This window comes from Schistocerca piceifrons, chromosome 3, assembly GCF_021461385.2.
Source record: "Schistocerca piceifrons isolate TAMUIC-IGC-003096 chromosome 3, iqSchPice1.1, whole genome shotgun sequence".
Taxonomy (NCBI): domain Eukaryota; kingdom Metazoa; phylum Arthropoda; class Insecta; order Orthoptera; family Acrididae; genus Schistocerca; species Schistocerca piceifrons.
In genome coordinates this window covers 881,093,970-881,119,774 of record NC_060140.1, presented here as the reverse complement: position 1 = coordinate 881,119,774, position 25,805 = coordinate 881,093,970, and the positions used below count along the sequence as shown (strand labels likewise).

General features: G+C 45.1%; 1 protein-coding gene across 2 annotated transcripts in view; it reads left to right on the top strand.

Moving 5' to 3' along the window:
* LOC124788227 (phospholipase D1) overlaps positions 1 to 25,805 on the top strand; it is a 180,664-nt gene that overhangs the window by 70,770 nt on the left and 84,089 nt on the right. For both annotated transcript variants that reach the window (XM_047255408.1, XM_047255409.1), the window contains 2 exons: positions 6,148 to 6,383; positions 21,701 to 21,811. In XM_047255408.1, coding sequence (XP_047111364.1) covers positions 6,148 to 6,383; positions 21,701 to 21,811 — 347 coding nt within the window. The remainder of the gene's footprint in view (positions 1 to 6,147; positions 6,384 to 21,700; positions 21,812 to 25,805) is intronic.

The following is a 25,805-nucleotide window of genomic DNA, read 5'->3' as shown; positions in this document are numbered from 1 at the left end:
GCACATCCTCTTTCACCGTCTTAATAATATCCACTATCGTGGCATCCGTTTGGCCACTGGCGCCTTTCACACTAGCCCGGTTAAGAGTCTGTATGCAGAAGCTACCGAACTACCGCTGTGCTACCACCGTGACTTTCTCCTCGGCAGATATGCGTACCGTTTGTCTGCCATGCGTGGCCACCCATCCTGTACCTCCTTATTTGATGACTCCTTTGATCACCAGTATGGGGCATGTCCCTCTTCTCTATTACCTCCTGGAGTTCACTTTCAGCTCTTGCTCCGGCAGCTTAACTTCACGCTACGTGCCACTTTCCCAGTGGCTGTGGACCCTTCACCACCTTGGCTTCGTGCGGCAGCCCGTGTTCTCTTTGGCCTCGATTCACTTCCCGAGGACACTTTTCCAGCCTTGCTCTATCACCTTCAATTTCACGACCCTCGCACGGAACTTCGTGATAGTACCTTTGTGTACACTGATGGCTCTCAGACTGAACGTGGTGTCAAGTGTGCCGTCATTGGCACCAATGTTTTTCCGTATCGGCTTCCAAAACACTGTTCAGTATTTCCAGCAGAGCTTTTCGCCCTGTATCGTGCCACGCAGTACATCCGGCGACACAGGCTTTTCAATTGCATCATCTGCTCCAACTCTCTAAGTGCCCTTTAAGGCCTCTGTGTGCTGTATACCATCCATCCCTTAGTGCAACAGGTCCAGGAAAGCTGTCACTTGCTCACTCTTTATGGAGCCACTGTTATGTTTATGTGGGTTCCTGGTCATGTCGGTGTGATAGGAAATGAGGCTGCTGATACTGTTGCCAAGGCTGCAGTCCTTGTACCTCAGCCCACTAGCTCTTACATTCCCTCTGATGATCTCTGTGTTGCCATCTGCCAATTGGTGGTGTCCCTTGGCATCACCACTGATCACCACTGGTCCTCCCTTCACCGGAACAAGCTCTGCGTTATTAAGCCTCTCCCAGTGGCTTGGGCGACCTCCTCTCGGCTCTTTCGCCGTGAGGAGATCATTTTGGCTAGGTTGCACATCCGGCACTGTGTTTTTAGCAATCAGCCTTTGTTAAGTGGTGCTCCCCCACCACTTTGTTCTCCCTGTGCTCAGCCTCTGACAGTTCACCACTTCCTGATGGAATGCCCTTTTTTTAACCCCTTACATTCTCGTTTGTGTTTGCCATCTGAGTTATCAGCCGTTCTAGCGAATGACGTGCGGGCTGTTGACTGCGTTTTACTTTTTATCCGTTGTAGCAGTATGACAAAGGCCATTTAACGTTTAGTTCAGGACTTCCATTTCTCTATGACGTATTTTATAGACCTTTTGCCTTGTCCTGCTTTTACCTGTCTTCTCTTCTGTCACTTGGGATTAACGTGTAGTTGTTGTTAACTCCTGTCTTTGTCTTCGTGTTCTACAGTTCTGATGTGGGTGCACATGACCCTAGTTGCTTTTGTGCTCTAAAACAAAACAAAATAAAACTGGCAAAATATATGCTATTAAAGGGAGAGCCACATGCGAAGCAGCTTGTGTATCAGCTGTTACATAGACACTGTCCAGCCTTTTAAATTGGCATGACTACCATCAAGTTACCAGTTAGGATGAATGGGCATAGGCAGAGGATTTATACTGGCAGTACACATTATCATATTGCAGAACATTCTCTACAGCATGACAGTTATAGTCTTGGTGCCTGTTTCACCATCGTGCTATCTTCAGTTATTCCCCCGGACAGCAGTTCCTCAGAATTCAGCAGGTGGTTACTGGCATTAAAACTTGTTGTTGGTTCTCACCACCCACCTGGCCTTAATTTTTTTGTCTCAGCGTTTCTTCTCAGTAACAATTTCTGTCAACATTCCTCCCACCTCTGCCAGATAAAATGCGCTTAGCTTTGCATTCTTACTAACTCGTGCATAATGTTTCTTGTGTGTAATCTCTGTCTTTCATATTACCCTATCTTCCATATTTATGCTCTCAGGTTTTCAAACCTCGTCTGGTAAATCTCTCTTGATGCATGGTTCTGGGTGACTTTTCCAAACTTTCCCAGTCCTACTCCTCACCAGTCTTTTTCCTTCACCACTCTTCCTTTCCTTGAACCAATCTGCCAGAAGGAGGTGCCATTGGTTCCAAAAGCTTGCAAATTTCAGTATCTTTGTACGTGTGTGTTCTCCTGCTTCTGTTGCTGCTCGGTGAGTAGATTTTTTTGTCAATCCAGTTACATTACATTTCCAAAAACTGATTATTTTCATTGATAAATTAGTGTGTGGCCTCAGGTGCCTGAGACTGCAGCCGTGTGTGTGTGTGTGTGTGTGTGTGTGTGTGTGTGTGTGTGTGTGTGTGTGTGTGTTTGTGTTTGTTTGTTTGTTTTTGTCCTTGTCTCTGTGTTTCTTCACATGTCCCCCTAAACCAGTGGACCAATTTCAACCAAATCTTGGTACATATTCCTCACAGGCAGCAATCACTATGGGGGTAAGAACCATCTAACTATCATAGTTCAGGAGATACAATGTCATAAACACTGAAATACATGAAAAAATGCTGCATCATGCATTAAGTTTTGATACATTTGTTCTGTACAACTAAGACACTATTACCATCAAGTCAGCTTAAGGAAATCCCTGGCACTTGGCAGCACTTTTGGCAGCTTTCAGCTGCGAAGCGCAAATGGTTGTAAGCAAAAATGATAGCTGTATTTGTTCATTATGCTTCTTGCTTTGTACAGCTGTTTCATAATTTCGGAGGTGTTTACATGAATACATGGAAGTGAAATTTTTTTGATACTTCATGACAAACACAGTTATTTTTGTGTTTTTGTTTGTACCGTAAAATTGGCAAAATGAGTACTGAGGCAATGCAGTCTGTCGGCTAGTTTTCAATATATTTCACTAAACATAGTACATATTAAACTGAACATATCAGTACAGTTAGACTGTAATATGTACAGACTGTCATATGAATTGTAATTGCAACCAGTTGTCAGTTGCTCGATAAAACATTCCAAGACTTTCACCTCCGGAACCAAGGTCATGGGACAAACCTCTTTTCTGTACTCTACCCCATCTTCAGTTTTTTCTCTTCTTAAAAGGGACTGTTATAATTTTCTATTTCCCAAACCATTTTTATAAAGTTTAAATGCTGCATAAGCGGAGGAAACAAGAGGAAAGAAAAGGTCAAAATTCTTGTGGTGGGATGGAGCAATGGTGCACGTGGCAGTTGGGGATGGGGATGATCTCTTGGTAACCTCAGTCTGCAGTGTAAAGTGCAGCCACTGAAAAGCCTAGAAGGTTGGCAATAAGGAATTAGACAGACTGCTATAAAAATACAGCACCAATGGGGAAAAAAATACTTGAAGCAATTTGTGGACATACTTCCTCATTGGATTGAGGACACTGTCAAGATTATAGCTATTGTTACACAGCATTAGTATGTCATCTCCGGGGGTGACTAATTTTTTGTTAGGTATGTTTACATTTTGCTAGGTAGGAAGTGTGGTTAAATTGCTCAAAGTGTAATTTAAGTGTGTAGTCATGGTGCAATTTTCACATGACCTGCTTAGCTGTTTCTTTGTAAGCCATACAGCTGACATATACTATTCAACATTACCTGTTGTTTGGTCCTCTGAAGCAACTAACATTTGTGAAAACAGCAGTACACATAGAAAACTGTCTAAATGAAACCTAACTCAGAGGATGTATACAACAATTCATCGGCAGTGAGTTATAAAGATTCAAGACAGATGGCGTACATACGTGACTCAGTTGTGCTCTTTCTTGCGAGATCAGTTATGTGCTCAGTCAATGAACATGTGTTGAATGGAGTGAAACATGAATACTGGAGCTAGTACTCCTTGTCAGCTTTAGGATGCACGAAATAAGCATCAAAATGAATTTAAATAAATTAAATGAATAGAATTATTGTACTGTGCAATTTGCTTTATAAAGAGCATGTTGCTATGACTGTGATCCATATGTGACACCACCAGATAGAAGAGCGTCATAAGTAATGCCATGCAGCTACTGCACAACACTGTGATCACAGTATGGGATGACCACTACTATCTTGCCTTTGTGACCATGATGAACCATAAAGTTTTGTCCAGTATTGGGTGTGGACTTATCTACACTGATGGTTCCACACAGTCTGCTGCAATTTGGTCTGGAAGCTTGCATGTCATTGACATGTTCCATTGCTTAAAAACCACAAATATTTCAGATGGTAATGGACATGTGAACAAAAGCTCTACCATGCTGGGTGACACTCTATAGTACTTTTGTATAACTTCCAATTCAGTTTGTCCTTCAGATGTTGCTACACACTTAATAGACTACTGTTGTGACTGCAAAAGGTGCCTTGTGCTCTTAAGTTATGTATCAGGCAAACACAATATTTTTGGTGGACAATCAAGAAAAATGTATGATCTCAGATCCTTCATATTGAGGGCAACATGAACAGCAACTACTACTCTAGGCGTTTCTTAGACTCAGTTATTGCTCATCCTTGAGGCATATCTGCACAGCATATATCAACAGCACAGTCCCTGTCCACATGTGGCAAAAATTGTGCACACTTTCTTTGATGAACAGCAGGTATCACTGCTTCCCGAACCTACACTTTTGTCCATCATGTCACCCATCAAACATGTCTGGGCTAAGATTACTCACCGATTTGTTCATGGTAGTCCTTCACCAAGCACTTGCAGTGTACTCTCATAAGTGATGTGGTGGGAGATCCCTAGGATTAGTTCAGTTTCATGCCATAACATTCAATGAAGGTTATATTACATGGAGGCTTGGTACCAAACTTAATTCTCAAAATCAAAGTATTTAGGTTTGTGCAATACTAATCATTTGTATATTGCCATCATGAGGACCACCTTTTAATACTTTACAAAAACAATAAAAGAAAAACATTTTTATTGTTTCTCAAGATTTATAAACTATTGCATGCATTTGAACCAATTTTGGAAATATTTTTTCAACTCCAATTCTATACCCTCAAAAATATGAGTTTGGAAGGATTCAACAGCTGCTTGGGGTGATGAAAATCGTTGTCCACACATTTTTTGTTCGATATAAGGGAACAAAAATAAGTTTTTTTATATGACAATTCAGGTCAATAAGGGCATACCACATTAATTCAGTGTTTTCCTCCATGAAATAGGCAGTTGTGCTGTTTTGACAGTGTGCACTGTCACAATGCTGAATGATGTAAAATTTTAAATTGTTTCTTCATATTCCTTTGTTTAGTTAACATTCAGCATTAACTGTTCTTCAGTCCTGTAAAGCAATAGGGAAAAATACCCATTGTAATCAAAATAACAGTTGATCTTCAATGGACCACTTTCATTGGTTTCAGTTCATCTTGGAACACCCAGGCAGTTGTTTGGTTTTTAGTCTCCAGTTTGTGCAAATTATCCAAGTTTCATCCCCTATTACAAAGTTGGATATGAATTTTCCATTTCCTCACTTAAATCGTTTGCTTCTACCAATTGATATGAGCCTGTTTTTGAGCTTCAGCCAAACTGTATGGAATCCATTGCGAAAAGATCTTTTTGACAACTTTAAATATTCAGCAAAATTTAATGTACTGCCTAAGAATGACTATATATCATGGTAAGCACACACTGATCCTTGTCAGTTTTAAGGCACATAGGATTTACATTTTTTTGGAACAAAACTGAATTCAGTTGACCTTCATAAAATTCATCACTGATTGAAGTGTAATCACAACAAAAGTCTTCAAACCAATTGCAAACAGTCTTTTCTGAAGGAGATTGATTACCAAATGTTAATAATGTAATTAGAGGCATTGTTGGTGAGTTAGGCCTTTATGAAAATTTTGAAAAATTACTAAGTGAAAGCATTCAAGTGAAATTTTGATTTTTTTCACTATACTGTATCTTTTAACTCTTGCTGTAAACAAACTAATTGGCAAATTTCTGTCCTGTCACTGGCTTAACAATAACAAATATTAAAACAATAGTAATGTCACTTCTTAATACTGCTGTTTGCAAAAACATAAATGTTATTCGTCAGATGGTGTAAAGTTCATTTCGCAGTTTCTCATCTTGATCAAGGTCTTCCAGTGCCCTTTAATGTAATCTTATCTGCACATAGCTCTATTCAGTGCATAAAGTGTGTTTGTGGTTGCAGCACGTGACTTCACCATGAAGAATCGTTTCAACTCATTTGCTCCAATACGCTCCACCACCAGCGTCTCTTGGTTTGTCGATGGATGTTCCTACATGAGTGCAGTGGCAGATGCCTTAGAAGCAGCAAAAGAAGAAATTTTCATTGCAGACTGGTGGCTTAGTCCCGAAATTCACATGAAAAGGCCTGCAATAGCAGGAGACACATGGAGGTTGGATAAAATACTAACAAGGAAAGCTGTGAGTGTTATTGTGTCACTCTTTAAAGTTGAATTATAATAACTATTATGTTAATGCACACAAACAAACATTAACATTGTAATAGTATCAGTAAAGGTTCCAGTCCTGTGGTAACACAAATAGAGTACAAAGGATGTTAAAAATGTGTGGTATCCGTATAGGTCTATTTAGCAGGAAACTCTGAAGAATCCAGAATTGTCAAATCTATTTTAGTTTGTGCTGATTTCATAAACCATTCTACATGGAAGGTGGAATAGTTCCTTCAATGTAACAACACTCTTCCTTGCCAGAATTGTGTAGCTTTCTGTCTCTTATAACTGACCTTCCATTAGCATTAAATCCCAGTGACAAAAAGTAGATATAGAACCTGCAACTTACAATACTTCCATTCACGACTACTGTGGTCTTGTAGGTTGTCTTCTGCCTTTCATGTAGCAGCTGAATCCCAGTACGACATTATTACACATGACATATTGGTCTCGGTAGTAAAATGTCAGACTGCAATTACTATCTCTGCTCAATATATTGAGTGAGATGACACTAGATCATATTCAGAAGGATCAGTGTTTAAATCTCTGTAACTGCTTCATACAAATGCCAGAATGATTTGTTTTGAAAAGAACATAGCCTGTTTCCTTCACTATCTTTGCCCAATGCGAGTTTATGCTCTCTCTCTAATGAACTTGTCATGAAGGGAACAGTAAGCCCTAATCCCTTTCATTCTTTTAGAATCCTTACATTTGACTGGTATCTGTGTGAGATACTAGTGCTTCAGCATTACTATTCTCAACCAAAGAAACTCCTCTGATGTGTTTTTGACAGCAGTGAAAATAAAGTTTCCCTGACAAAACTGGTTAAAAGCATCCTAATGAATTTTTGGAAGATATGTAATGGAGAAGAGTGAAACTAAATACACTGTATTTATATGCATTTCCACTTTTGAGAGTCTTTTTTGACTTGTTGCTTTTTTTGTTGATAGCCAATAGGATTTTCTCAGTTCTGCCTTTTTCTGTTTCAGTTTCAGTTATTTAATTTTTAGTTTTCCATGCCTCAATCTGTAAAAACGGAGCCCTTGTATGATTGCATTGTTGTCTGTCTGTCTAACAGTTAAGAACCCTTTTTCTGAGGAATATATATGTCTGCTTGTGTCTGTATATGTGTGGATGGATATGTGTGTGTGTGCGCACGAGTGTATACCCATCCTTTTTTCCCCCTAAGGTAAGTCTTTCTGCTCCCGGGATTGGAATGACTCCTTACCCTCTCCCTTAAAACCCACATCCGTTCGTCTTTCCCTCTCCTTCCCTCTTTCCTGATGAGGCAACAGTTTGTTGCGAAAGCTTGAATTTTGTGTGTATGTTTGTGTGTCTGTCGACCTGCCAGCACTTTCATTTGGTAAATCACACCATCTTTGTTTTTTATATATATATATAAAAACAAAGATGATGTGACTTACCTTACGTTTGGGCAGAGACGTCAGTCGAGGCGGAAGTGCAGAGGCAAAGATGATGTTGAATGACAGGTGAGGTATGAGTGGCGGCAACTTGAAATTAGCGGAGATTGAGGCCTGGTGGGTAACGGGAAGAGAGGATATATTGAAGAGCAAGTTCCCATCTCCGGAGTTCGGATAGGTTGGTGTTGGTGGGAAGTATCCAGATAACCCGGACAGTCTAACACTGTGCCAAGATGTGCTGGCCGTGCACCAAGGCATGTTTAGCCACAGGGTGATCCTCATTACCAACAAACACTGTCTGCCTGTGTCCATTCATGCGAATGGACAGTTTGTTGCTGGTCATTCCCACATAGAATGCATCACAGTGTAGGCAGGTCAGTTGGTAAATCACGTGGGTGCTTTCACATGTGGCTCTGCCTTTGATCGTGTACACCTTCCAGGTTACAGGACTGGAGTAGGTGGTGGGAGGGTGTATGGGACAGGTTTTACACCGGGGGGGCGGTTACAAGGATAGGAGCCAGAGGGTAGGGAAGGTGGTTTGGGGATTTCATAGGGATGAACTAACAGGTTACGAAGGTTTGGTGGACAGCGGAAAGACACTCTTGGTGGAGTGGGGAGGATTTCATGAAGGATGGATCTCATTTCAGGGCAGGATTTGAGGAAGTCGTATCCCTGCTGGAGAGCCACATTCAGAGTCTGGTCCAGTCCCGGAAAGTATCCTGTCACAAGTGGGGCACTTTTGTGGTTCTTCTGTGGGAGGTTCTGGGTTTGAGAGGATGAGGAGGTTGCTCTGGTTATTTGCTTCTGTACCAGGTCGGGAGGGTAGTTGCGGGATGCGAAAGCTGTTGTCAGGTTGTTGGTGTAATGCTTCAGGGATTCCGGACTGGAGCAGATTCGTTTGCCACGAAGACCTAGGCTGTAGGGAAGGGACCGTTTGATGTGGAATGGGTGGCAGCTGTCGTAATGGAGGTACTGTTGCTTGTTGGTGGGTTTGATGTGGACGCACGTGTGAAGCTGGCCATTGGACAGGTGGAGGTCAACATCAAGGAAAGTGGCATGGGATTTGGAGTAGGACCAGGTGAATCTGATGGAACCAAAGGAGTTGAGGTTGGAGAGGAAATTCTGGAGTTCTTCTTCACTGTGAGTCCAGATCATGAAGATGTCATCAATAAATCTGTACCAAACTTTGGGTTGGCAGGCCTGGGTAACCAAGAAGGCTTCCTCTAAGCGACCCATGAATAGGTTGGCGTACGAAGGGGCCATCCTGGTACCCATGGCTGTTCCCTTTAATTGCTGGTATGTCTGGCCTTCAAAAGTGAAGAAGTTGTGGGTCAGGATGAAGCTGGCTAAGGTAATGAGGAAAGAGGTTTTGGTAGGGTGGCAGGTGATCGGCGTGAAAGGAAGTGCTCCATCGCAGCGAGGCCCTGGACGTGCGGGATATTTGTGTATAAGGAAGTGGCATCAATGGCACTCCCAGATTCAACCAAACAGCCCTCGTCAAAGATTTACTGTCCTACACTCGTACTCTCTGCTGGAAGTACCACTTTGCCACGAAGAAAAATGATCCTAATCCTACCCCTAATGATCCAACTCCCCAAGACACTATCCAAATTGAACCCTGCCTGGAACAGTTCCGTCCTCCGTCACAGCGGGACCCACCTCCTCTTCCTCAAAATCACCCTCTCCAAACCTTCCAGGAATTTCTGACTTCCAGCCTTGCCTCTCAATCCTTCTTAAAAAACCTTAATCCTACTCCCAACATCACCACTGCTGAAGCCCAGGCTATCCGTGATCTGAAGGCTGACCGGTCCATCATCATTCTTCCGGCGGACAAGGGTTCCACGACCGTGGTACTTGATCGTCGGGAGTAAGTGGCTGAGGGACTGCGTCAGCTTTCAGACAACACCACATACAAAATTTGCCAAGGTAATCCCATTCCTGATGTCCAGGCGGAGCTTCAGGGAATCCTCAGAACCTTAGGCCCCCTACAAAACCTTTCACGTGACTCCATCAACCTCCTGACCCCACCGACACCCCGCACCCCTACCTTCTACCTTCTTCCTAAAATTCACAAACCCAATCATCCTGGCCATCCCATTGTAGCTGGTTACCAAGCCCCCACAGAACGTATCTCTGCCTACGTAGATCAACACCTTCAACCCATTACGTGCAGTCTCCCATCCTTCATCAAAGACACCAACCACTTTCTCGAACGCCTGGAATCCTTACCCAATCCGTTACCCCCAGAAACCATTGATGCCACTTCCTTATACACAAATATCCCGCACGTCCAGGGCCTCGCTGCGATGGAGCACTTCCTTTCACGCCGATCACCTGCCACCCTACCAAAACCTCTTTCCTCATTTCCTCTCCAACCTCAACTCCTTTGGTTCCATCAGATTCACCTGGTCCTACTCCAAATCCCATGCCACTTTCCTTGATGTTGACCTCCACCTGTCCAATGGCCAGCTTCACACATCCGTCCACATCAAACCCACCAACAAGCAACAGTACCTCCATTACGACAGCTGCCACCCATTCCACATCAAACGGTCCCTTCCCTACAGCCTAGGTCTTCGTGGCAAACGAATCTGCTCCAGTCCGGAATCCCTGAAGCATTACACCAACAACCTGACAACAGCTTTCGCATCCCGCAACTACCCTCCCGACCTGGTACAGAAGCAAATAACCAGAGCAACCTCCTCATCCTCTCAAACCCAGAACCTCCCACAGAAGAACCACAAAAGTGCCCCACTTGTGACAGGATACTTTCCGGGACTGGATCAGATTCTGAATGTGGCTCTCCAGCAGGGATACGACTTCCTAAAATCCTGCCCAGAAATGAGATCCATCCTTCATGAAATCCTCCCCACTCCACCAAGAGTGTCTTTCCGCCGTCCACCTAACCTTCGTAACCTCTTAGTTCATCCCTATGAAATCCCCAAACCACCTTCCCTACCCTCTGGCTCCTACCCTTGTAACCGCCCCCGGTGTAAAACCTGTCCCATGCACCCTCCCACCACCACCTACTCCAGTCCTGTAACCCGGAAGGTGTACACGATCAAAGGCAGAGCCACGTGTGAAAGCACCCACGTGATCTACCAACTGACCTGCCTACACTGTGACGCATTCTATGTGGGAATGACCGGCAACAAACTGTCCATTCGCATGAATGGACACAGGCAGACAGTGTTTGTTGGTAATGAGGATCACCCTGTGGCTAAACATGCCTTGGTGCACGGCCAGCACATCTTGGCACAGTGTTACACCGTCCGGGTTATCTGGATACTTCCCACTAACACCAACCTATCCGAACTCCGGAGATGGGAACTTGCTCTTCAATATATCCTCTCTTCCCGTTATCCACCAGGCCTCAATCTCCGCTAATTTCAAGTTGCCGCCACTCATACCTCACCTGTCATTCAACAACATCTTTGCCTCTGCACTTCTGCCTCGACTGACATCTCTGCCCAAACTCTTTGTCTTTAAATATGTCTGCTTGTGTCTGTATATGTGTGGATGGATATGTGTGTGTGTGTGCGAGTGTATACCCGTCCTTGTTTCACCCTAAGGTAAGTCTTTCCGCTCCCGGGATTGGAATGACTCCTTACCCTCTCCCTTAAAACCCACATCCTTTCGTCTTTCCCTCTCCTTCCCTCTTTCCTGATGAGGCAACAGTTTGTTGCGAAAGCTTGAATTTTGTGTGTATGTTTGTGTTTGTTTGTGTGTCTGTCGACCTGCCAGCACTTTCATTTGGTAAGTCACATCATCTTTGTTTTTTTTTATATATATATATATATATATATATATATATATATATATATATATATATATATATATATATAATGAAACTTACCAAACAAAAGCGCTGGCAGGTCGATAGACACACAAGCAAACACAAACATACACACAAAATTCTAGCTTTCGCAACCAATGGTTGCCTCGTCAGGAAAGAGGGAAGGAGAAGGAAAGACAAAAGGATATGGGTTTTAAGGGAGAGGATAAGGAGTCATTCCAATCCCGGGAGCGGAAAGACTTACCTTAGGGGGAAAAAAGGACAGGTATACACTCGCACATACACACATATCCATCCACACATACACAGACACAAGCAGACATTTTTTTTTTTTTTTTTTTTTTTTTTTTTTTTTTTTTTTTTTTTTTTTTTTTTTTTTTTTTTTTCACCTCATGTTACACTTTCCACCTTCTAATATTCATATATATATATATATATATATATATATATATATATATATATATATATATATTTTTTTTTTTTTTCATTTCACCTCATGTTACACTTTCCACCTTCTAATACCATGTCACCCTCACAACGACCCCATTAAGTTTTATTTACATTCCCTCCGCAAACATGCCTTTGCCCTAGCCAGATTACGCTCCCATATTCTATTTTCTCAGGCTTGTCTGACATTTGGCATTACCCCCAAAGGCCTCACACTTAAAGTTCCCATCTCTGGCTGCAACCCTTCCTTCCATCAGTCCCTATACCAGTTCCAAACCAAACAATCCATTGCCCTCACCCACCTAATCCTTCACCTACACATCAACTCAGCCAATGAACACGCCCGTCAACTCCTATCCTTAATAAAAGTCCTTAATCTTTCCTCTCCCACATCCACACCGGCTGTTCAGAGCATCCTCCTACAGGCCAACCGTAAATTAGATCAGCATGCCACCCTCCACCTCAAAAAACTATCCAATCTCCTGGTTTCCCACCTCCGGAAAGGAAACTCACTCACCCTTCACAATCTTTCTAGCAAACCTCAACCTCCTCTCATTGCACACAAACCCAGTCTCTCCCATCTACTCAATCTCCCACTTCCAGCTCCACTCCCTCCAAAACCTCAAAATTCCGATCAACACAATCTGGAACCACAACACCCTAATTCAGTAGTTAACCTTTCCTCCGAACCTCTCTCCCAATCCGAAACCTCTGTCCTATCCAAAGGCCTCACCTTCAGCCCCACTCCCAGATTCAATCAAACAGCCCTCATCAAAGATTTACTGTCCTACACTCATATTCTCTGCTGGAAATATCACTTTGCCACAAAGAAAAATGATCCTAATCCTACTCCTAATGATCCAACTCCCCAAGACACCATCCAAATTGAACCCTGCCTGGAACAGTTCCGTCCTCCGTCACAGCGGGACCCACCTCCTCTTCCTCAAAATCACCCTCTCCAAACCTTCCAGGAATTTCTGACTTCCAGCCTTCCATCTCAATCCTTCTTAAAAAACCGTAATCCTACACCCAACATCACCACTGCTGAAGCCCAGGCTATCCGTGATCTGAAGGCTGACCGATCCATCGTCATTCTTCCGGCGGACAACGGTTCCACGACCGTGGTACTTGATCGTCGGGAGTATGTGGCTGAGGGACTGCGTCAGCTTTCAGACAACACCACATACAAAGTTTGCCAAGGTAACCCCATTCCCGATGTGCAGGCAGAGCTTCAAGGAATCCTCAGAACCTTAGGCCCCCTGCAAAACCTTTCACCTGACTCCAACAACCTCCTGACCCCACCGACACCCCGCACCCCTACCTTCTACCTTCTTCCTAAAATCCACAAACCCAATCATCCCAGCCGCCCCATTGTAGCTGGTTCCCAAGCCCCCACAGAACGTATCTCTGCCTACGTAGATCAACACCTTCAACCCATTACATGCAGTCTCCCATCCTTCATCAAAGACACCAACCACTTCCTTGAATGCCTGGAATCCTTACCCAATCTGTTACCCCCGGAAACCATCCTTGTAACCATTGATGCCACGTCCTTATACACAAATATTCCGCACGTCCAGGGCCTCGCTGCAATTGAGCATTTCCTTTCACGCCAATCACCGGCCACCCTACCTAGAACCTCTTTCCTCATTACCTTAGCCAGCTTCATCCTGACCCACAACTTCTTCACTTTTGAAGGCCAGACATACCAACAATTAAAGGGAACAGCCATGGGTACCAGGATGGCTCCCTCATACGCCAACCTATTCATGGGTCGCTTAGAGGAAGCCTTCTTGGTTACCCAAGTCTACCAACCCAAAGTTTGGTACAGATTTATTGATGACATCTTCATGATCTGGACTCACAGTGAAGAAGAACTCCAGAATTTCCTCTCCAACCTCAACTCCTTTGGTTCCATCAGATTCACCTGGTCCTACTCCAAATCCCATGCCACTTTCCTTGACATTGACCTCCACCTGTCCAATGGCCAGCTTCACACGTCCGTCCACATCAAACCCACCAACAGGCAACAGTACCTCCATTATGACAGCTGCCACCCATTCCACATCAAACGGTCCCTTCCCTACAGCCTAGGTCTTCGTGGCAAACGAATCTGCTCCAGTCCGGAATCCCTTAATCATTACACCAACAACCTGACAATAGCTTTCGCATCCCGCAACTACCCTCCCAACCTGGTACAGAAGCAAATAACCAGAGCCACTTCCTCATCCCCTCAAACCCAGAATCCCCCACAGAAGAACCACAAAAGTGCCCCACTTGTGACAGGATACTTTCCGGGACTGGACCAGACTCTGAATGTGGCTCTCCAGCAGGGATACGACTTCCTCAAATCCTGCCCTGAAATGAGATCCATCCTTCATGAAATCCTCCCCACTCCGCCAAGAGTGTCTTTCCGCCGTCCACCTAACCTTCGTAACCTGTTAGTTCATCCCTATGAAATCCCCAAACCACCTTCCCTACCCTTTGGCTCCTATCCTTGTAACCGCCCCCGATGCAAAACCTGTCCCATGCACAATCAAAGGCAGAGCCACGTGCGAAAGCACCCACGTGATTTACCAACTGACCTGCCTACACTGTGATGCATTCTATGTGGGAATTGTTATATCCTAGCCAGTAATGCCACCCGAGCCCGCTGCCAAAAGGTTGGCAGCATCAAAGTCCGGACGCCGTCCGCATAAGCAGCGCCAGCGAGACAGCAAATCGCCGCAAGTCTGCGCGCGCCACCGCTGGCTTCTGGGTTCTTAAGCGCTGGAGTCGCGAGCGCTAGGACAGTTCTGTATTCGCCGCTCAGTTGTATACTCGCCACCGAATTGTGTACTTGCTAGTCAGTTGTGTGTTCATCGCAGCAGAGTTGTTGTTTGTCGTCAGCCGACGCTGACCTAGCTGCTCCGACTCGAACTAGACAGATTTCTGTAGACACGGAGTTCACTACTGTGTTTCTGTATCTTCGTTAATAAAGATAAGTACCGACTTTTATTTAATCAGAGTGTTTGGGTTTTCATCTTTCTGTTCACTGTTCCAGCGGACTGGTCGGCCCGCTATTAAAAGTGTGGCCGTGACTTCGTAAGCAGTTTCTACAGCGAATTGTTTGTCGCTACGAACGCCGCCACAAAACTGGCGACGAGGACTTCCGAACTCGTGTGCAGGGCTGGTTCAACTTGTTTCTGGTTATACTAATTATAGCGATAAAATTTTGGGGGCTGGTTTAATTTGTGTTCACTATGTCTGCCGAATTACAACAGTTGATCTTGTTACAGAGTCAGCAAATACAAAGTCTGGTGGAAGCAATCGCCAAACAAGCGGCTAATCCTCCAACACAAAAGGAACAAGCACAGGCAGCACCACCTTTCCGTGCTTTTGATGCATCAAGAGAAGAATGGCGAGAATATTTTGCGCAGTTGCAGGCGCACATGACGGTCTACAAAATCACAGGTACTGAGCGGCAGCTTTATTTAATTTCCACTGCAGGCGTGGAAATCTATCGACTACTTTGTAAGTTGTTCCCGGAATCCCAGCCAGAAGCTTTAGACTATGACGTTGTTGTTAACAAGCTTGCTGAGTATTTCGAGTCGCGAGTCCATGTGGCAGCAGCCAGATTCAAGTTCTTCAGATTAAAGAAACTGCCACATCAATCTAATAAACAGTGGTTAACAGATTTACGGGGCCTCACCCGTCAGTGCCGATTTAATTGTGTGTGTGGAGCTTCCTACAATGATGTCATGCTACGAGACGCTATTACTCAAAACATTGCAGATTCTCGTATTCGTGCTGCTATCTTAAAGTTGCCTGACCCGTCATTAGAGACTGTGATGAACATCATTGAAGCCCAAGATACTTTTGACTATGCTGAGTGTGAGTTAGATCAGCCATGTATTTCTCAAATTGCCTGTGCTAAGCAAGTTATGTCACGCCCGCGGCCCCACTGGCAGAGTCAGACTGTAAACACTAGCCGGCCGCGTCATGTTAAACACATTCGTCAGCCGCGTGTGCAAAATGATAGAGTTAAGTCTTGCCTTGCCCTAAGTGTGTTCTTGCTAATCCTCGTGAACGTTGCCCGTTAAGAAACGCGGTTTGTCACTTTTGTCAAAGGAAAGGACACATCCAGACTGTTTGTTTGCGTAAACGCGAGAACAATTCTAGTGCTGCCCAGCCCATGGATATTCATGTTCTTCAAAGCCAGCCCGCCCAGAAGGTCGCGTTTAAAGACTCTTCCACGGTTCGTGTGGGTAATAAACTTGTTCGCAATAAGCCACCCACCCAGCCCTCTGCTATGCGACCCAAGCGTAATTCTAACGCTGTAAAAAGTAATGTACAGACTGCAAGTGAAGCGGGAGTTGTTGTTCCACCCGCCCAACCCACGAGTTGTCGTAAGCAGCGAACGCGCGCTAAACGCGCTGATTTTGTGTCTTCCGCCTCCACTGCGCCGATCCAGAGACAGTGTAATAAACTATTTGTGAAGCTACGCATCCAGGATAAGACCTTCAATTTTCAATTAGACACTGGTGCATCTGTGACTCTCATAAATAGTGCTACGTATGCGGCTATCGGCCGCCCTAAACTTTCAGCGGCAAAACGTTCTTTGGCTACTTATAGTGGAGAACAAATTCCTGTGTTAGGTGTATGTAGCGTGCCAGCCACATTCCGTGGCAATACAAAAACAGTTTCATTCACAGTGCTCCGCGCTACAGACAGTGTAAACATTTTCGGATTAGACTGTTTTGACTTGTTTGGCCTGTCTATCCAAGACAATGTGTTGCAAATTAATTCTGTTGTTGTTCCTCAAGACAGCATAACCAATTTGTGTAAACAATACAGTGACATATTTAAAGACGAACTAGGTTGTGCTGCGAACTTTGCTGCTCATATTACGTTAAAAGATAATGCTCAGCCTCGATTTTTTCGTGCTCGTCCAGTGCCTCACGCCCTCCGGGCACCTGTAGCAGATGAACTTCGTCGTTGGCAAAACAACGGTGTTATTCAACCCGTTTCAGCGAGCCAGTGGGCTTCTCCCTTAGTTATTATAAAGAAACCGTCTGGCAATTTACGTTTGTGTGCTGATTTTAAGTCGACAGTTAATCCTCAGACTGTCATTGATTCTTTTCCTTTGCCTAGACCGGACGAGCTGATGGATAAGTTAGGGGAAGCTCGTTTCTTTTCCAAAATTGATCTCCGTGAAGCATATTTGCAATTGCCCCTCGACGAGCAATCACAACAGTATTTTGTCATAAACACGTCGTTGGGGTTGTTCCGTTTTCTGCGTTTGCCTTTTGGTTGTGCGTCAGCTCCAGCTATTTTTCAGCGTTTTTTGTCACAACTTCTGGCTAATGTGCCATCGTGTTGCAACTATTTAGACGATATTGTTGTGTCCGGTCGGACGCCTGCTGAACATTTCCGTAATTTGGAGTGTTTGTTTACAGTGTTGTCTCAGGCAGGCCTACGTTGCAACATCGATAAATGTTCATTTTTCCTTACGGAGATGGAGTATCTGGGACATGTTATTAATGCTAAAAGCATTCATCCCTCCCAGTCACATTTAGCAGCTATTCGTGATTTGCCCGCCCCTCGCAATCTGCATGAATTGCAAGCAGTTCTTGGCAAATTGACGTATTATATTAGGTTTATACCTAATGCATCACAGATTGCTGCACCGTTGCATCGTCTCCGCCGTAAGAATGTTCCGTTTGTGTGGTCAGCTGATTGCCAATCAGCCTTTCAGCAGCTTAAAGAGGCTTTATTGAATGATCGTTGTCTGGTCCATTACGAACCTCAGAAGCCTCTGGTGTTAGCTTGTGATGCCTCTTCTTTCGGCCTCGGTGCTGTGTTGTCTCACCGAGTCGGTAACACCGAACATCCTATTGCGTTCGCATCTAAATTGCTCAACAAAGCTCAGTGTAATTATAGCCAATTGGACAAGGAAGCGTTGGCTATTGTGTTCGGTGTCACAAAATTCCATCACTACCTCTATGGTAGACCATTCTATTTAGTGACAGATCACAAGCCCCTGACGTCACTGTTTCATCCGTCTAAACCAGTTCCTCAGCGGACAGCTCAGAGACTACAACGTTGGGCTCTTTTGTTATCACAATACCAGTATGAGACACTGTATCGCCCTACAGCTCAGCATGCAAACGCTGACGCGCTTTCTAGATTGCCGATTGCTGCGGATGATGTCTTCGATTCCTCTGATGACTCTTGCCATCAGATTGACGCCGATGAGCATCAATCCCTCCGGGATTTTCCGATTGATTATCGTCAGGTGGCACGTGAGACAGCTACGGATCCTTATCTGAGTTTACTATTACGTTTTGTTCAACGTGGTTGGCCGTCCAAGGCAAAGGACATATCGGATCCTGTGGTTCGTCACTATTATCCGCAACGTCATCTGTTGTCTGTTTCGCACGGAGTTTTGCTGTTACGCACCGAGAATGACCAGCTTCGTGTAGTGGTTCCCCAAGTGCTCCAATCCAAGGTCCTCGACTTGTTGCACCAAGGTCATTGGGGAGTGGTCCGCACCAAGCAGCTTGCCCGCCGTCATTGTACATGGATCGGCATTGATAAGCAGATTACGCAGATGTCTACAGATTGTTCGACGTGTGCCGAACACCAAGCTGCTCCGCCTCAACGCTATTTTGAGTGGGCACGCCCTGCCGGTCCCTGGCAGCGAGTCCATATTGATTTCGCTGGTCCATATTGGAATTCTCGTTGGCTCATCGTGATAGATGCATTTAGTAATTTTCCGTTTGTTGTGCCCATGCAGTCTACAACGTCTGCACAAACTATACAGGCGTTGACTTCAATTTTTTGTATTGAGGGTCTTCCAGAAGTTTTAGTGTCTGACAATGGTCCACAATTTACCTCTGCTGAATTTGAAAGTTTTTGTTCTGCCAATGGCATTCGCCATGTTCTTACTCCGCCGTTCCACCCTCAATCGAATGGTGCAGCGGAATGTTTTGTACGCACATTCAAGGATCATATGGACCGCCTTCGTGCTACGCACTCTCGTCGGCAGGCCCTCATCACGTTCCTGTCGTCGTACCGGGCCATGCCATGTGACGGCCCTTCGCCTGCGGAGCTTCTCCACGGCCGTCGTCATCGCACCCTACTACGGTTGTTGCACCCCCCGGATCGACCCGCCGCTTCTGAGCATCGCACGCGTTTTCAGCGCAACGACGCCGTTTTTTTCAGAGTTTATCACGGTCGCCGTCGTTGGGAACGTGGTACCGTGATAAGTGTCCAGGGTCGCGATTTTTATACTGTTCAAGGTGCTACTGGGGTGCACAGGAGGCATCAGAACCAGTTGCGCCGCGCTGGCCGACCGGATTCTGCCGCTCGTTCTTTATCCACAGATTTGGTCCGCGGCGGGTTCCAGCCGCGCCTTCCGACTTCGCTGCCGCCCCCAGGGCAGCAGCAGCAGCCGTCGCCGCTACCACGCCGACAGCCCGTCCCGTTGATGCCTCCCGCGCAGCTTCATCCGGGAGCGCCCCAGGTGGTCGCTCCGGCACCTGCGGTCCCTCTTCAGTCGCCACCCGCCTTCGGAGCTGATGGACGTCGACCCCTCAGCCGGGCCGCCTTCCCAAGCGGTGGCTGTGCAGCCTGTCCTGCAGCCGCTGTCCTTGGGCACCCCCACGGAGTCTGACACCGCAGCGCCTTGTCCGGCGCCCACTCAGCAGCCGTCGACGCAGCGTCAGGAGACGCTGCCTCTCTTCGTGGGTCCCGACGCCCCGTCGCATCCAGTACCAGAAGCTGCGCCCGTGGTCACAGGCGTGCACCCTGACCTCGGTTTTCAGTCGGTGTTTCCCGAGGCCCCGCGCAGCCAATGCTGGGGTGCGGACCGGGGACTGCCACCAACAACAGTCTCCGCCCCGGTCTCTTCTGCTACGCCTGCGGCCAGACCCCTCCCCCGCCGTCGACGCTCGCCACGTCATTATTCAACGACGGTGCGGCGATTTGGGGGGGAGGAGTGTTATATCCTAGCCAGTAATGCCACCCGAGCCCGCTGCCAAAAGGTTGGCAGCATCAAAGTCCGGACGCCGTCCGCATAAGCAGCGCCAGCGAGACAGCAAATCGCCGCAAGTCTGCGCGCGCCATCGCTGGCTTCTGGGTTCTTAAGCGCTGGAGTCGCGAGCGCTAGGACAGTTTTGTATTCGCCGCTCAGTTGTATACTCGCCACCGAATTGTGTACTTGCTAGTCAGTTGTGTGTTCATCGCAGCAGAGTTGTTGTTTGTCGTCAGCCGACGCTGACCTAGCCGCTCCGACTCGAACTAGACAGATTTCTGTAGACACGGAGTTCACTACTGTGTTTCTGTATCTTCGTTAATAAAGATAAGTACCGACTTTTATTTAATCAGAGTGTTTGGGTTTTCATCTTTCTGTTCACTGTTCCAGCGGACCGGTCGGCCCGCTATTAAAAGTGTGGCGGTGACTTCGTAAGCCGTTTCTACAGCGAATTGTTTGTCGCTACGAACGCCGCCACAAAAGGAATGACCAGCAACAAACTGTCCATTCGCATGAATGGACACAGGCAGACAGTGTTTATTGGTAATGAGGATCACCCTGTGGCTAAACATGCCTTGGTGCACAGCCAGCACATCTTGGCACAGTGTTACACCGTCCGGGTTATCTGGATACTTCCCACCAACACCAACCTATCCGAACTCCGGAGATGGGAACTTGCCCTTCAGTATATCCTCTCTTCTCGTTATCCGCCAGGCCTCAATCTCCGCTAATTTCAAGTTGCCGCCACTCATACCTCACCTGTCTTTCAACAACTTCTTTGCCTCTACACTTCTGCCTCGTCTGACATCTCTGCCCAAACTCTTTGTCTTTTAATATGTCTGCTTGTGTCTGTATGTGTGGATGGATATGTGTGTGTGTGCGAGTGTATACCTGTCCTTTTTTCCCCCTAAGGTAAGTCTTTCCGCTCCCGGGATTGGAATGACTCCTTACCCTCTCCCTTAAAACCCACATCCTTTCGTCTTTCCCTCTCCTTCCCTCTTTCCTGATGAGGCAACAGTTTGTTGCGAAAGCTTGAATTTTGTGTGTATGTTTGTGTTTGTTTGTGTGTCTGTCGACCTGCCAGCACTTTCATTTGGTAAGTCACAGCAAAGATGTTGTTGAATGACAGGTGAGGTATGAGTGGCGGCAACTTGAAATTAGCGGAGATAGACACACAAACAAACACAAACATACACACAAAATTCAAGCTTTCGCAACCAACGGTTGCTTCATCAGGAAAGAGGGAAGGAGAGGGAAAGACGAAAGGATGTGGGTTTTAAGGGAGAGGTGTCCACTAATTTATATATATTGCCCAATTGGTGTCAATCAAACGTTACTGATTCATAAATAAAAATATTTTCTGTGAATAATTTATCCACTCCTGTCCCCCCACCCCCACTCATTTTTGGGTAAATTTCTGCATGTGCCTTGTTACACCATTATATGTTACTCGTCACTAATTGTTAGATTTCAGTAAATGTCCCCATTATTAATATCTTGGTTACTTACTGGCACATAATTGATAACTATTTCTGCACTGTAGGGGTACCTTCTTTAAGAATTTCACATCAAGTGTATGTTTAATTAATAAATACCTTCTTTTGCAGGAAAATGGTGTCAAAGTATTTGTTATGCTTTACAAAGAAGTGGAGCTTGCACTAGGTATAAATAGCTACTACAGTAAACGGAAGTTAACGTCTTGCAACCCTAATATAAAGGTACACTACATCAAAAAATATTTATTTTTTATTTATTTCTACTCTTCTGCTGCTGTTGACACTGCTGCTAAAAAAAGTAAATTAACCTGTTTCTTACAACACCAAAGCTGATGGTGCAGGACTACATTGTTTAAGCTTTTGCTTGAGCCCAGATTCCTTTTTCCAAGATAACTGCACACATTTGTGATAGTAAATAATTTTCTTGAGCATCTCTCTCTGGAGTCTACTGACAATTCATGCATAGCTCTTGTATGGTTTAAACAACCTATGATGCTTCCCACACTTTTTTAAAAGTTCTCGTTCTATCTTTAACTGATATTATTTGCAGCTGACTCCAAATGGGGAAACAATACTCAGTAATTATCAGGAGAAGAGTTATGGAAGTCCTCTAGTCTAAAACTGACTTGTCATTATGTGGATAAGAGTTAACCATCTGAGCTAATTAATTTCATGTATTCAAGCAACTCAACCAAAACAGCAGATGAAATGTGAACACTCATGTACCAGGAATAATAAACTTTTATTAATGTAGGCAGAACACAGAAGAAGATTCCCTGCAAGCACTTGAGACTAGTTTTCCGCATTAGATTAGCACAAGTAGAGATCTGCTTGTTAACAAGGAAGTTCTTGTACTGTCACTTTCACAGAATGTCTCAAGGAACACACACAACCAACCAACTGCCAGTGATGAACAACAGCACCTCTGTCAGCTGGTACACAAACTATTTGACAGCTGTGAAACATGAACACAGTAGTCAGCAATCTTGATTACTATGTCAGCCCTGTCCAAAGCATCGTGCAGGAAAGTGCACTCAACCTCTAAAGTGTGTTCTTCTTTCAGCTAATGAGTCTGCTGTAAATGATTACACTTGAACCATAAAACCAGTCTCAGCCTCAAGCAAGAGTGTTGGTGGCACTTTTGGGAACATATATGCAGTATTCACTCTGCAATTTGAGACTATAGTAGCCTTACTATTTAATAGTACATCCACAATTTGTGCTCACCTTATTGATATGGGCGTATACATGGAGATGGTAAACAAATCCACCACAGTTGTAAAAAAAATATTTATTGACCAAAGTCTTGCACAACAGAAATTGCTATGCACTGCCACGATTTCGGGGTCTCAGTCCCATCATCAGGTGTATCTGAAATCTAACACTTGGAGGACATCATGTTAATGCCCTAACTACTGATAGGCAAATGTCTACTGTAGATGGAGCGTCACACATCCCAAATTGTGGCTGCAAAGAGCTCCAACATTCTGTCTGCTTGCTATAGCTGCACAGGCTACACAGCCACACTGTATCAGCATTTGACTGTATGCATTCCCAGTGGCAATTTCAGGACAACAGAAATTTTCCCAGGCTGTGATTGAAAATTGGAGCTCTTTGTAGTCACAATTTGGGATGTCGTTTGACGGTCCTCCTATGGCAGATGGTTGCCTATTAGTTGTTAGGGCATTGTAATGATGTCCTACTACTGCTAGATTTCAGATATACTTGATAATCGGCTAATACCCCAAATGGGCTAAGACCCCAAAACCATGATAGTGTGTAGTGACTTGTGTTGTACAAGATTTCAGTCAAAAAAGTTTTTTACAACTGTGGTGGATTTGTTTACCGTGAACACGTTCCAGAACAGTTGTGGATGTCCCGGAAATAAAAATTTGTAATGTATATGGGGATTATACCAATGTTTTGACCACATTTCATCTCATGATGCTCAACAAGGCAAATGAAGTATGATTGGTTGTGTTCAGGTAGTTGTATGGAACTTTAGTTGATGAACTTGCCAGGCATTCATGTGCTTCAGTATACATTAACTCCTCTGATGCTATATCCAAGTCTGGTTTGCATCTGGTTTGAATACCAAGCAAAACTATTGCAGTGTTCTGTTGATTCTTTACCATATCGTGTGGAAAACGAAAATGTGATTGGGAGCTGAGAGTTCCTGTTATTCAGTAGTGTTATTTCAGCACACTTGCCAACCCCTTCTGAACGAACCTCATGTCTTGAAGTGCCATGGTTTCCGCTACAAGTTAAAGCACAAATCCAGCCTCCAGTTCTTGAAATATACAATGCTTCTTACAAACAGTGTATCATATATTATATTCTTGTTTGCAATGACCATAAATACAAAATTATTTCATTATTTGGAATGTTACGAATACATTGGTAAGCTCTGTGTTCTTTAAAAGTTTCCAATTGAGTAAGCATATAACAAGTTTTCTCTTATCCTCATGACATCATATGCATTGTCATGGCCACTCTTCCTCCATGGCTCGCACCATGTGTCGAAGGCAGGACCTGATGATATGGAATAAACACCCAGTCAGAAAGAATCGCAAACATGATACAATGTTTATTGTCATCCTGGCATGCAGATATGCTGCTTCCCTTATTTCATAATACGTGTACATAAATAAAACATACAGCCAAACAGTTGGATAACTAAATCTTTATGAAAAAGTATTTAGTGGCAATCATCATTAGTTGGTTTGAAAAATGCTTGTGCAACACATCACTTCATCAAAATGATACATTACACTACTTTTCTAACTGTGTTGCATAATTAGAAATTGTTTATCATCACTTGCTCTGGTAGGTACATCAAATCACAGAGAAATGAGCACAAGTTCCTAAAAATCCTCAATACACAGTTCATGAAGTGAACAAAGCACTAACAAGTCCAGCACAAAGCAAAGTCAGCATAGCAACACCGCATTTCAAATCAGCACCCACTCGAGAACAGAAACAGAGTCAACTTGGCTTTGCAATAGTGCAACACGAATAGCTACAAAGTACAGCAAGGAAGGAGCTGCACCATGAGCCCAGGCCACAGGCTCAGCAGCAGACAGTTACCTCTGGGTGGCACCACCTGACCCGCATATCTCAGCAGCAGCTCCCTTTACAATGGCAGCCCACACCCACCATTCGCAGCCGTAGTACCTCTGACGTGTCCATAGCATTGCTAGGCAGGGAATCCAAATCACTGTCTGTTACAAAACCACTCCCCCCATTTAATCAGCACATATGTTGACTGTCTCGAGGACAGGGGCAGGGAAAGCAGGAATCCCTGCCAATGGCCCAAGTGCCACATGCTCCATGGCTGGAATGGGATGTGGCACCATCTTCATGGATTGAGGCCCAGGATTGACCTGTGGGGCTCAGCTAAGATCGACCCACAGGGACGTGGCCATTACATGTGATGGGGGTGGCACCATTGGGTCACGCTCCTTCCGCAACTCATCCCGAGAACATGCACAGTCCCGCAATTGTTCAGAGCGAGCGGCACCAGTAATAAAGACAGAAGCCATACACGGTACGACAAGAAGCAGGGGTCCACCTACATTGGCTCCAATCATTTGTCAGTATCTGATTCCCCTAGGTGCCTTGCACCAGGACAGAGGGTGGAGGGGGGGAAGGAGAAGGTCCCATCAGTGCGTGAGGAGGATTTGGGGGCAGCACGTCACATTGTGGGTGCTCCTGGCTCACTGCCACCTTGAACCTGTCGCCCCCCCATCCCCCTCCCTATTGCCGACCATAATGGCCTGGGGTCACCCAGAATTTCTGCCAAACAAGTGGGCCCAGATATGAGACCCAGCTCAATAATACAGTAGGAACACAGAGCCTGCACTGCCGTATTCAGGAGATCAGATAGGCCACATGGTTGGCACCCGTGCAAAATCTCAATGGGCTGTGTCCACTGACATAGGTGGACCAGTATGTGGCCAGGAAGATTGTGAGTGCATCCCTGAGTTTGTCGATGTGAAGATCTTTCTCCATCTACAACTTGAACATCCTCACCAACCAATTGGCTTCTTTCTGAACTGGATACCAGACGGTAGGAGGCAGTGGTCAGGTGATTGATACTATTACATCTTAAAAAATGCCAAAGCCATAAGTTGTGACCATTGTCTGGAGCCCCCTCTATAACAAAGATAGTAGACAATGCCCAGACTGTGACCCTGAAGGGTGTTTTGGACATCCG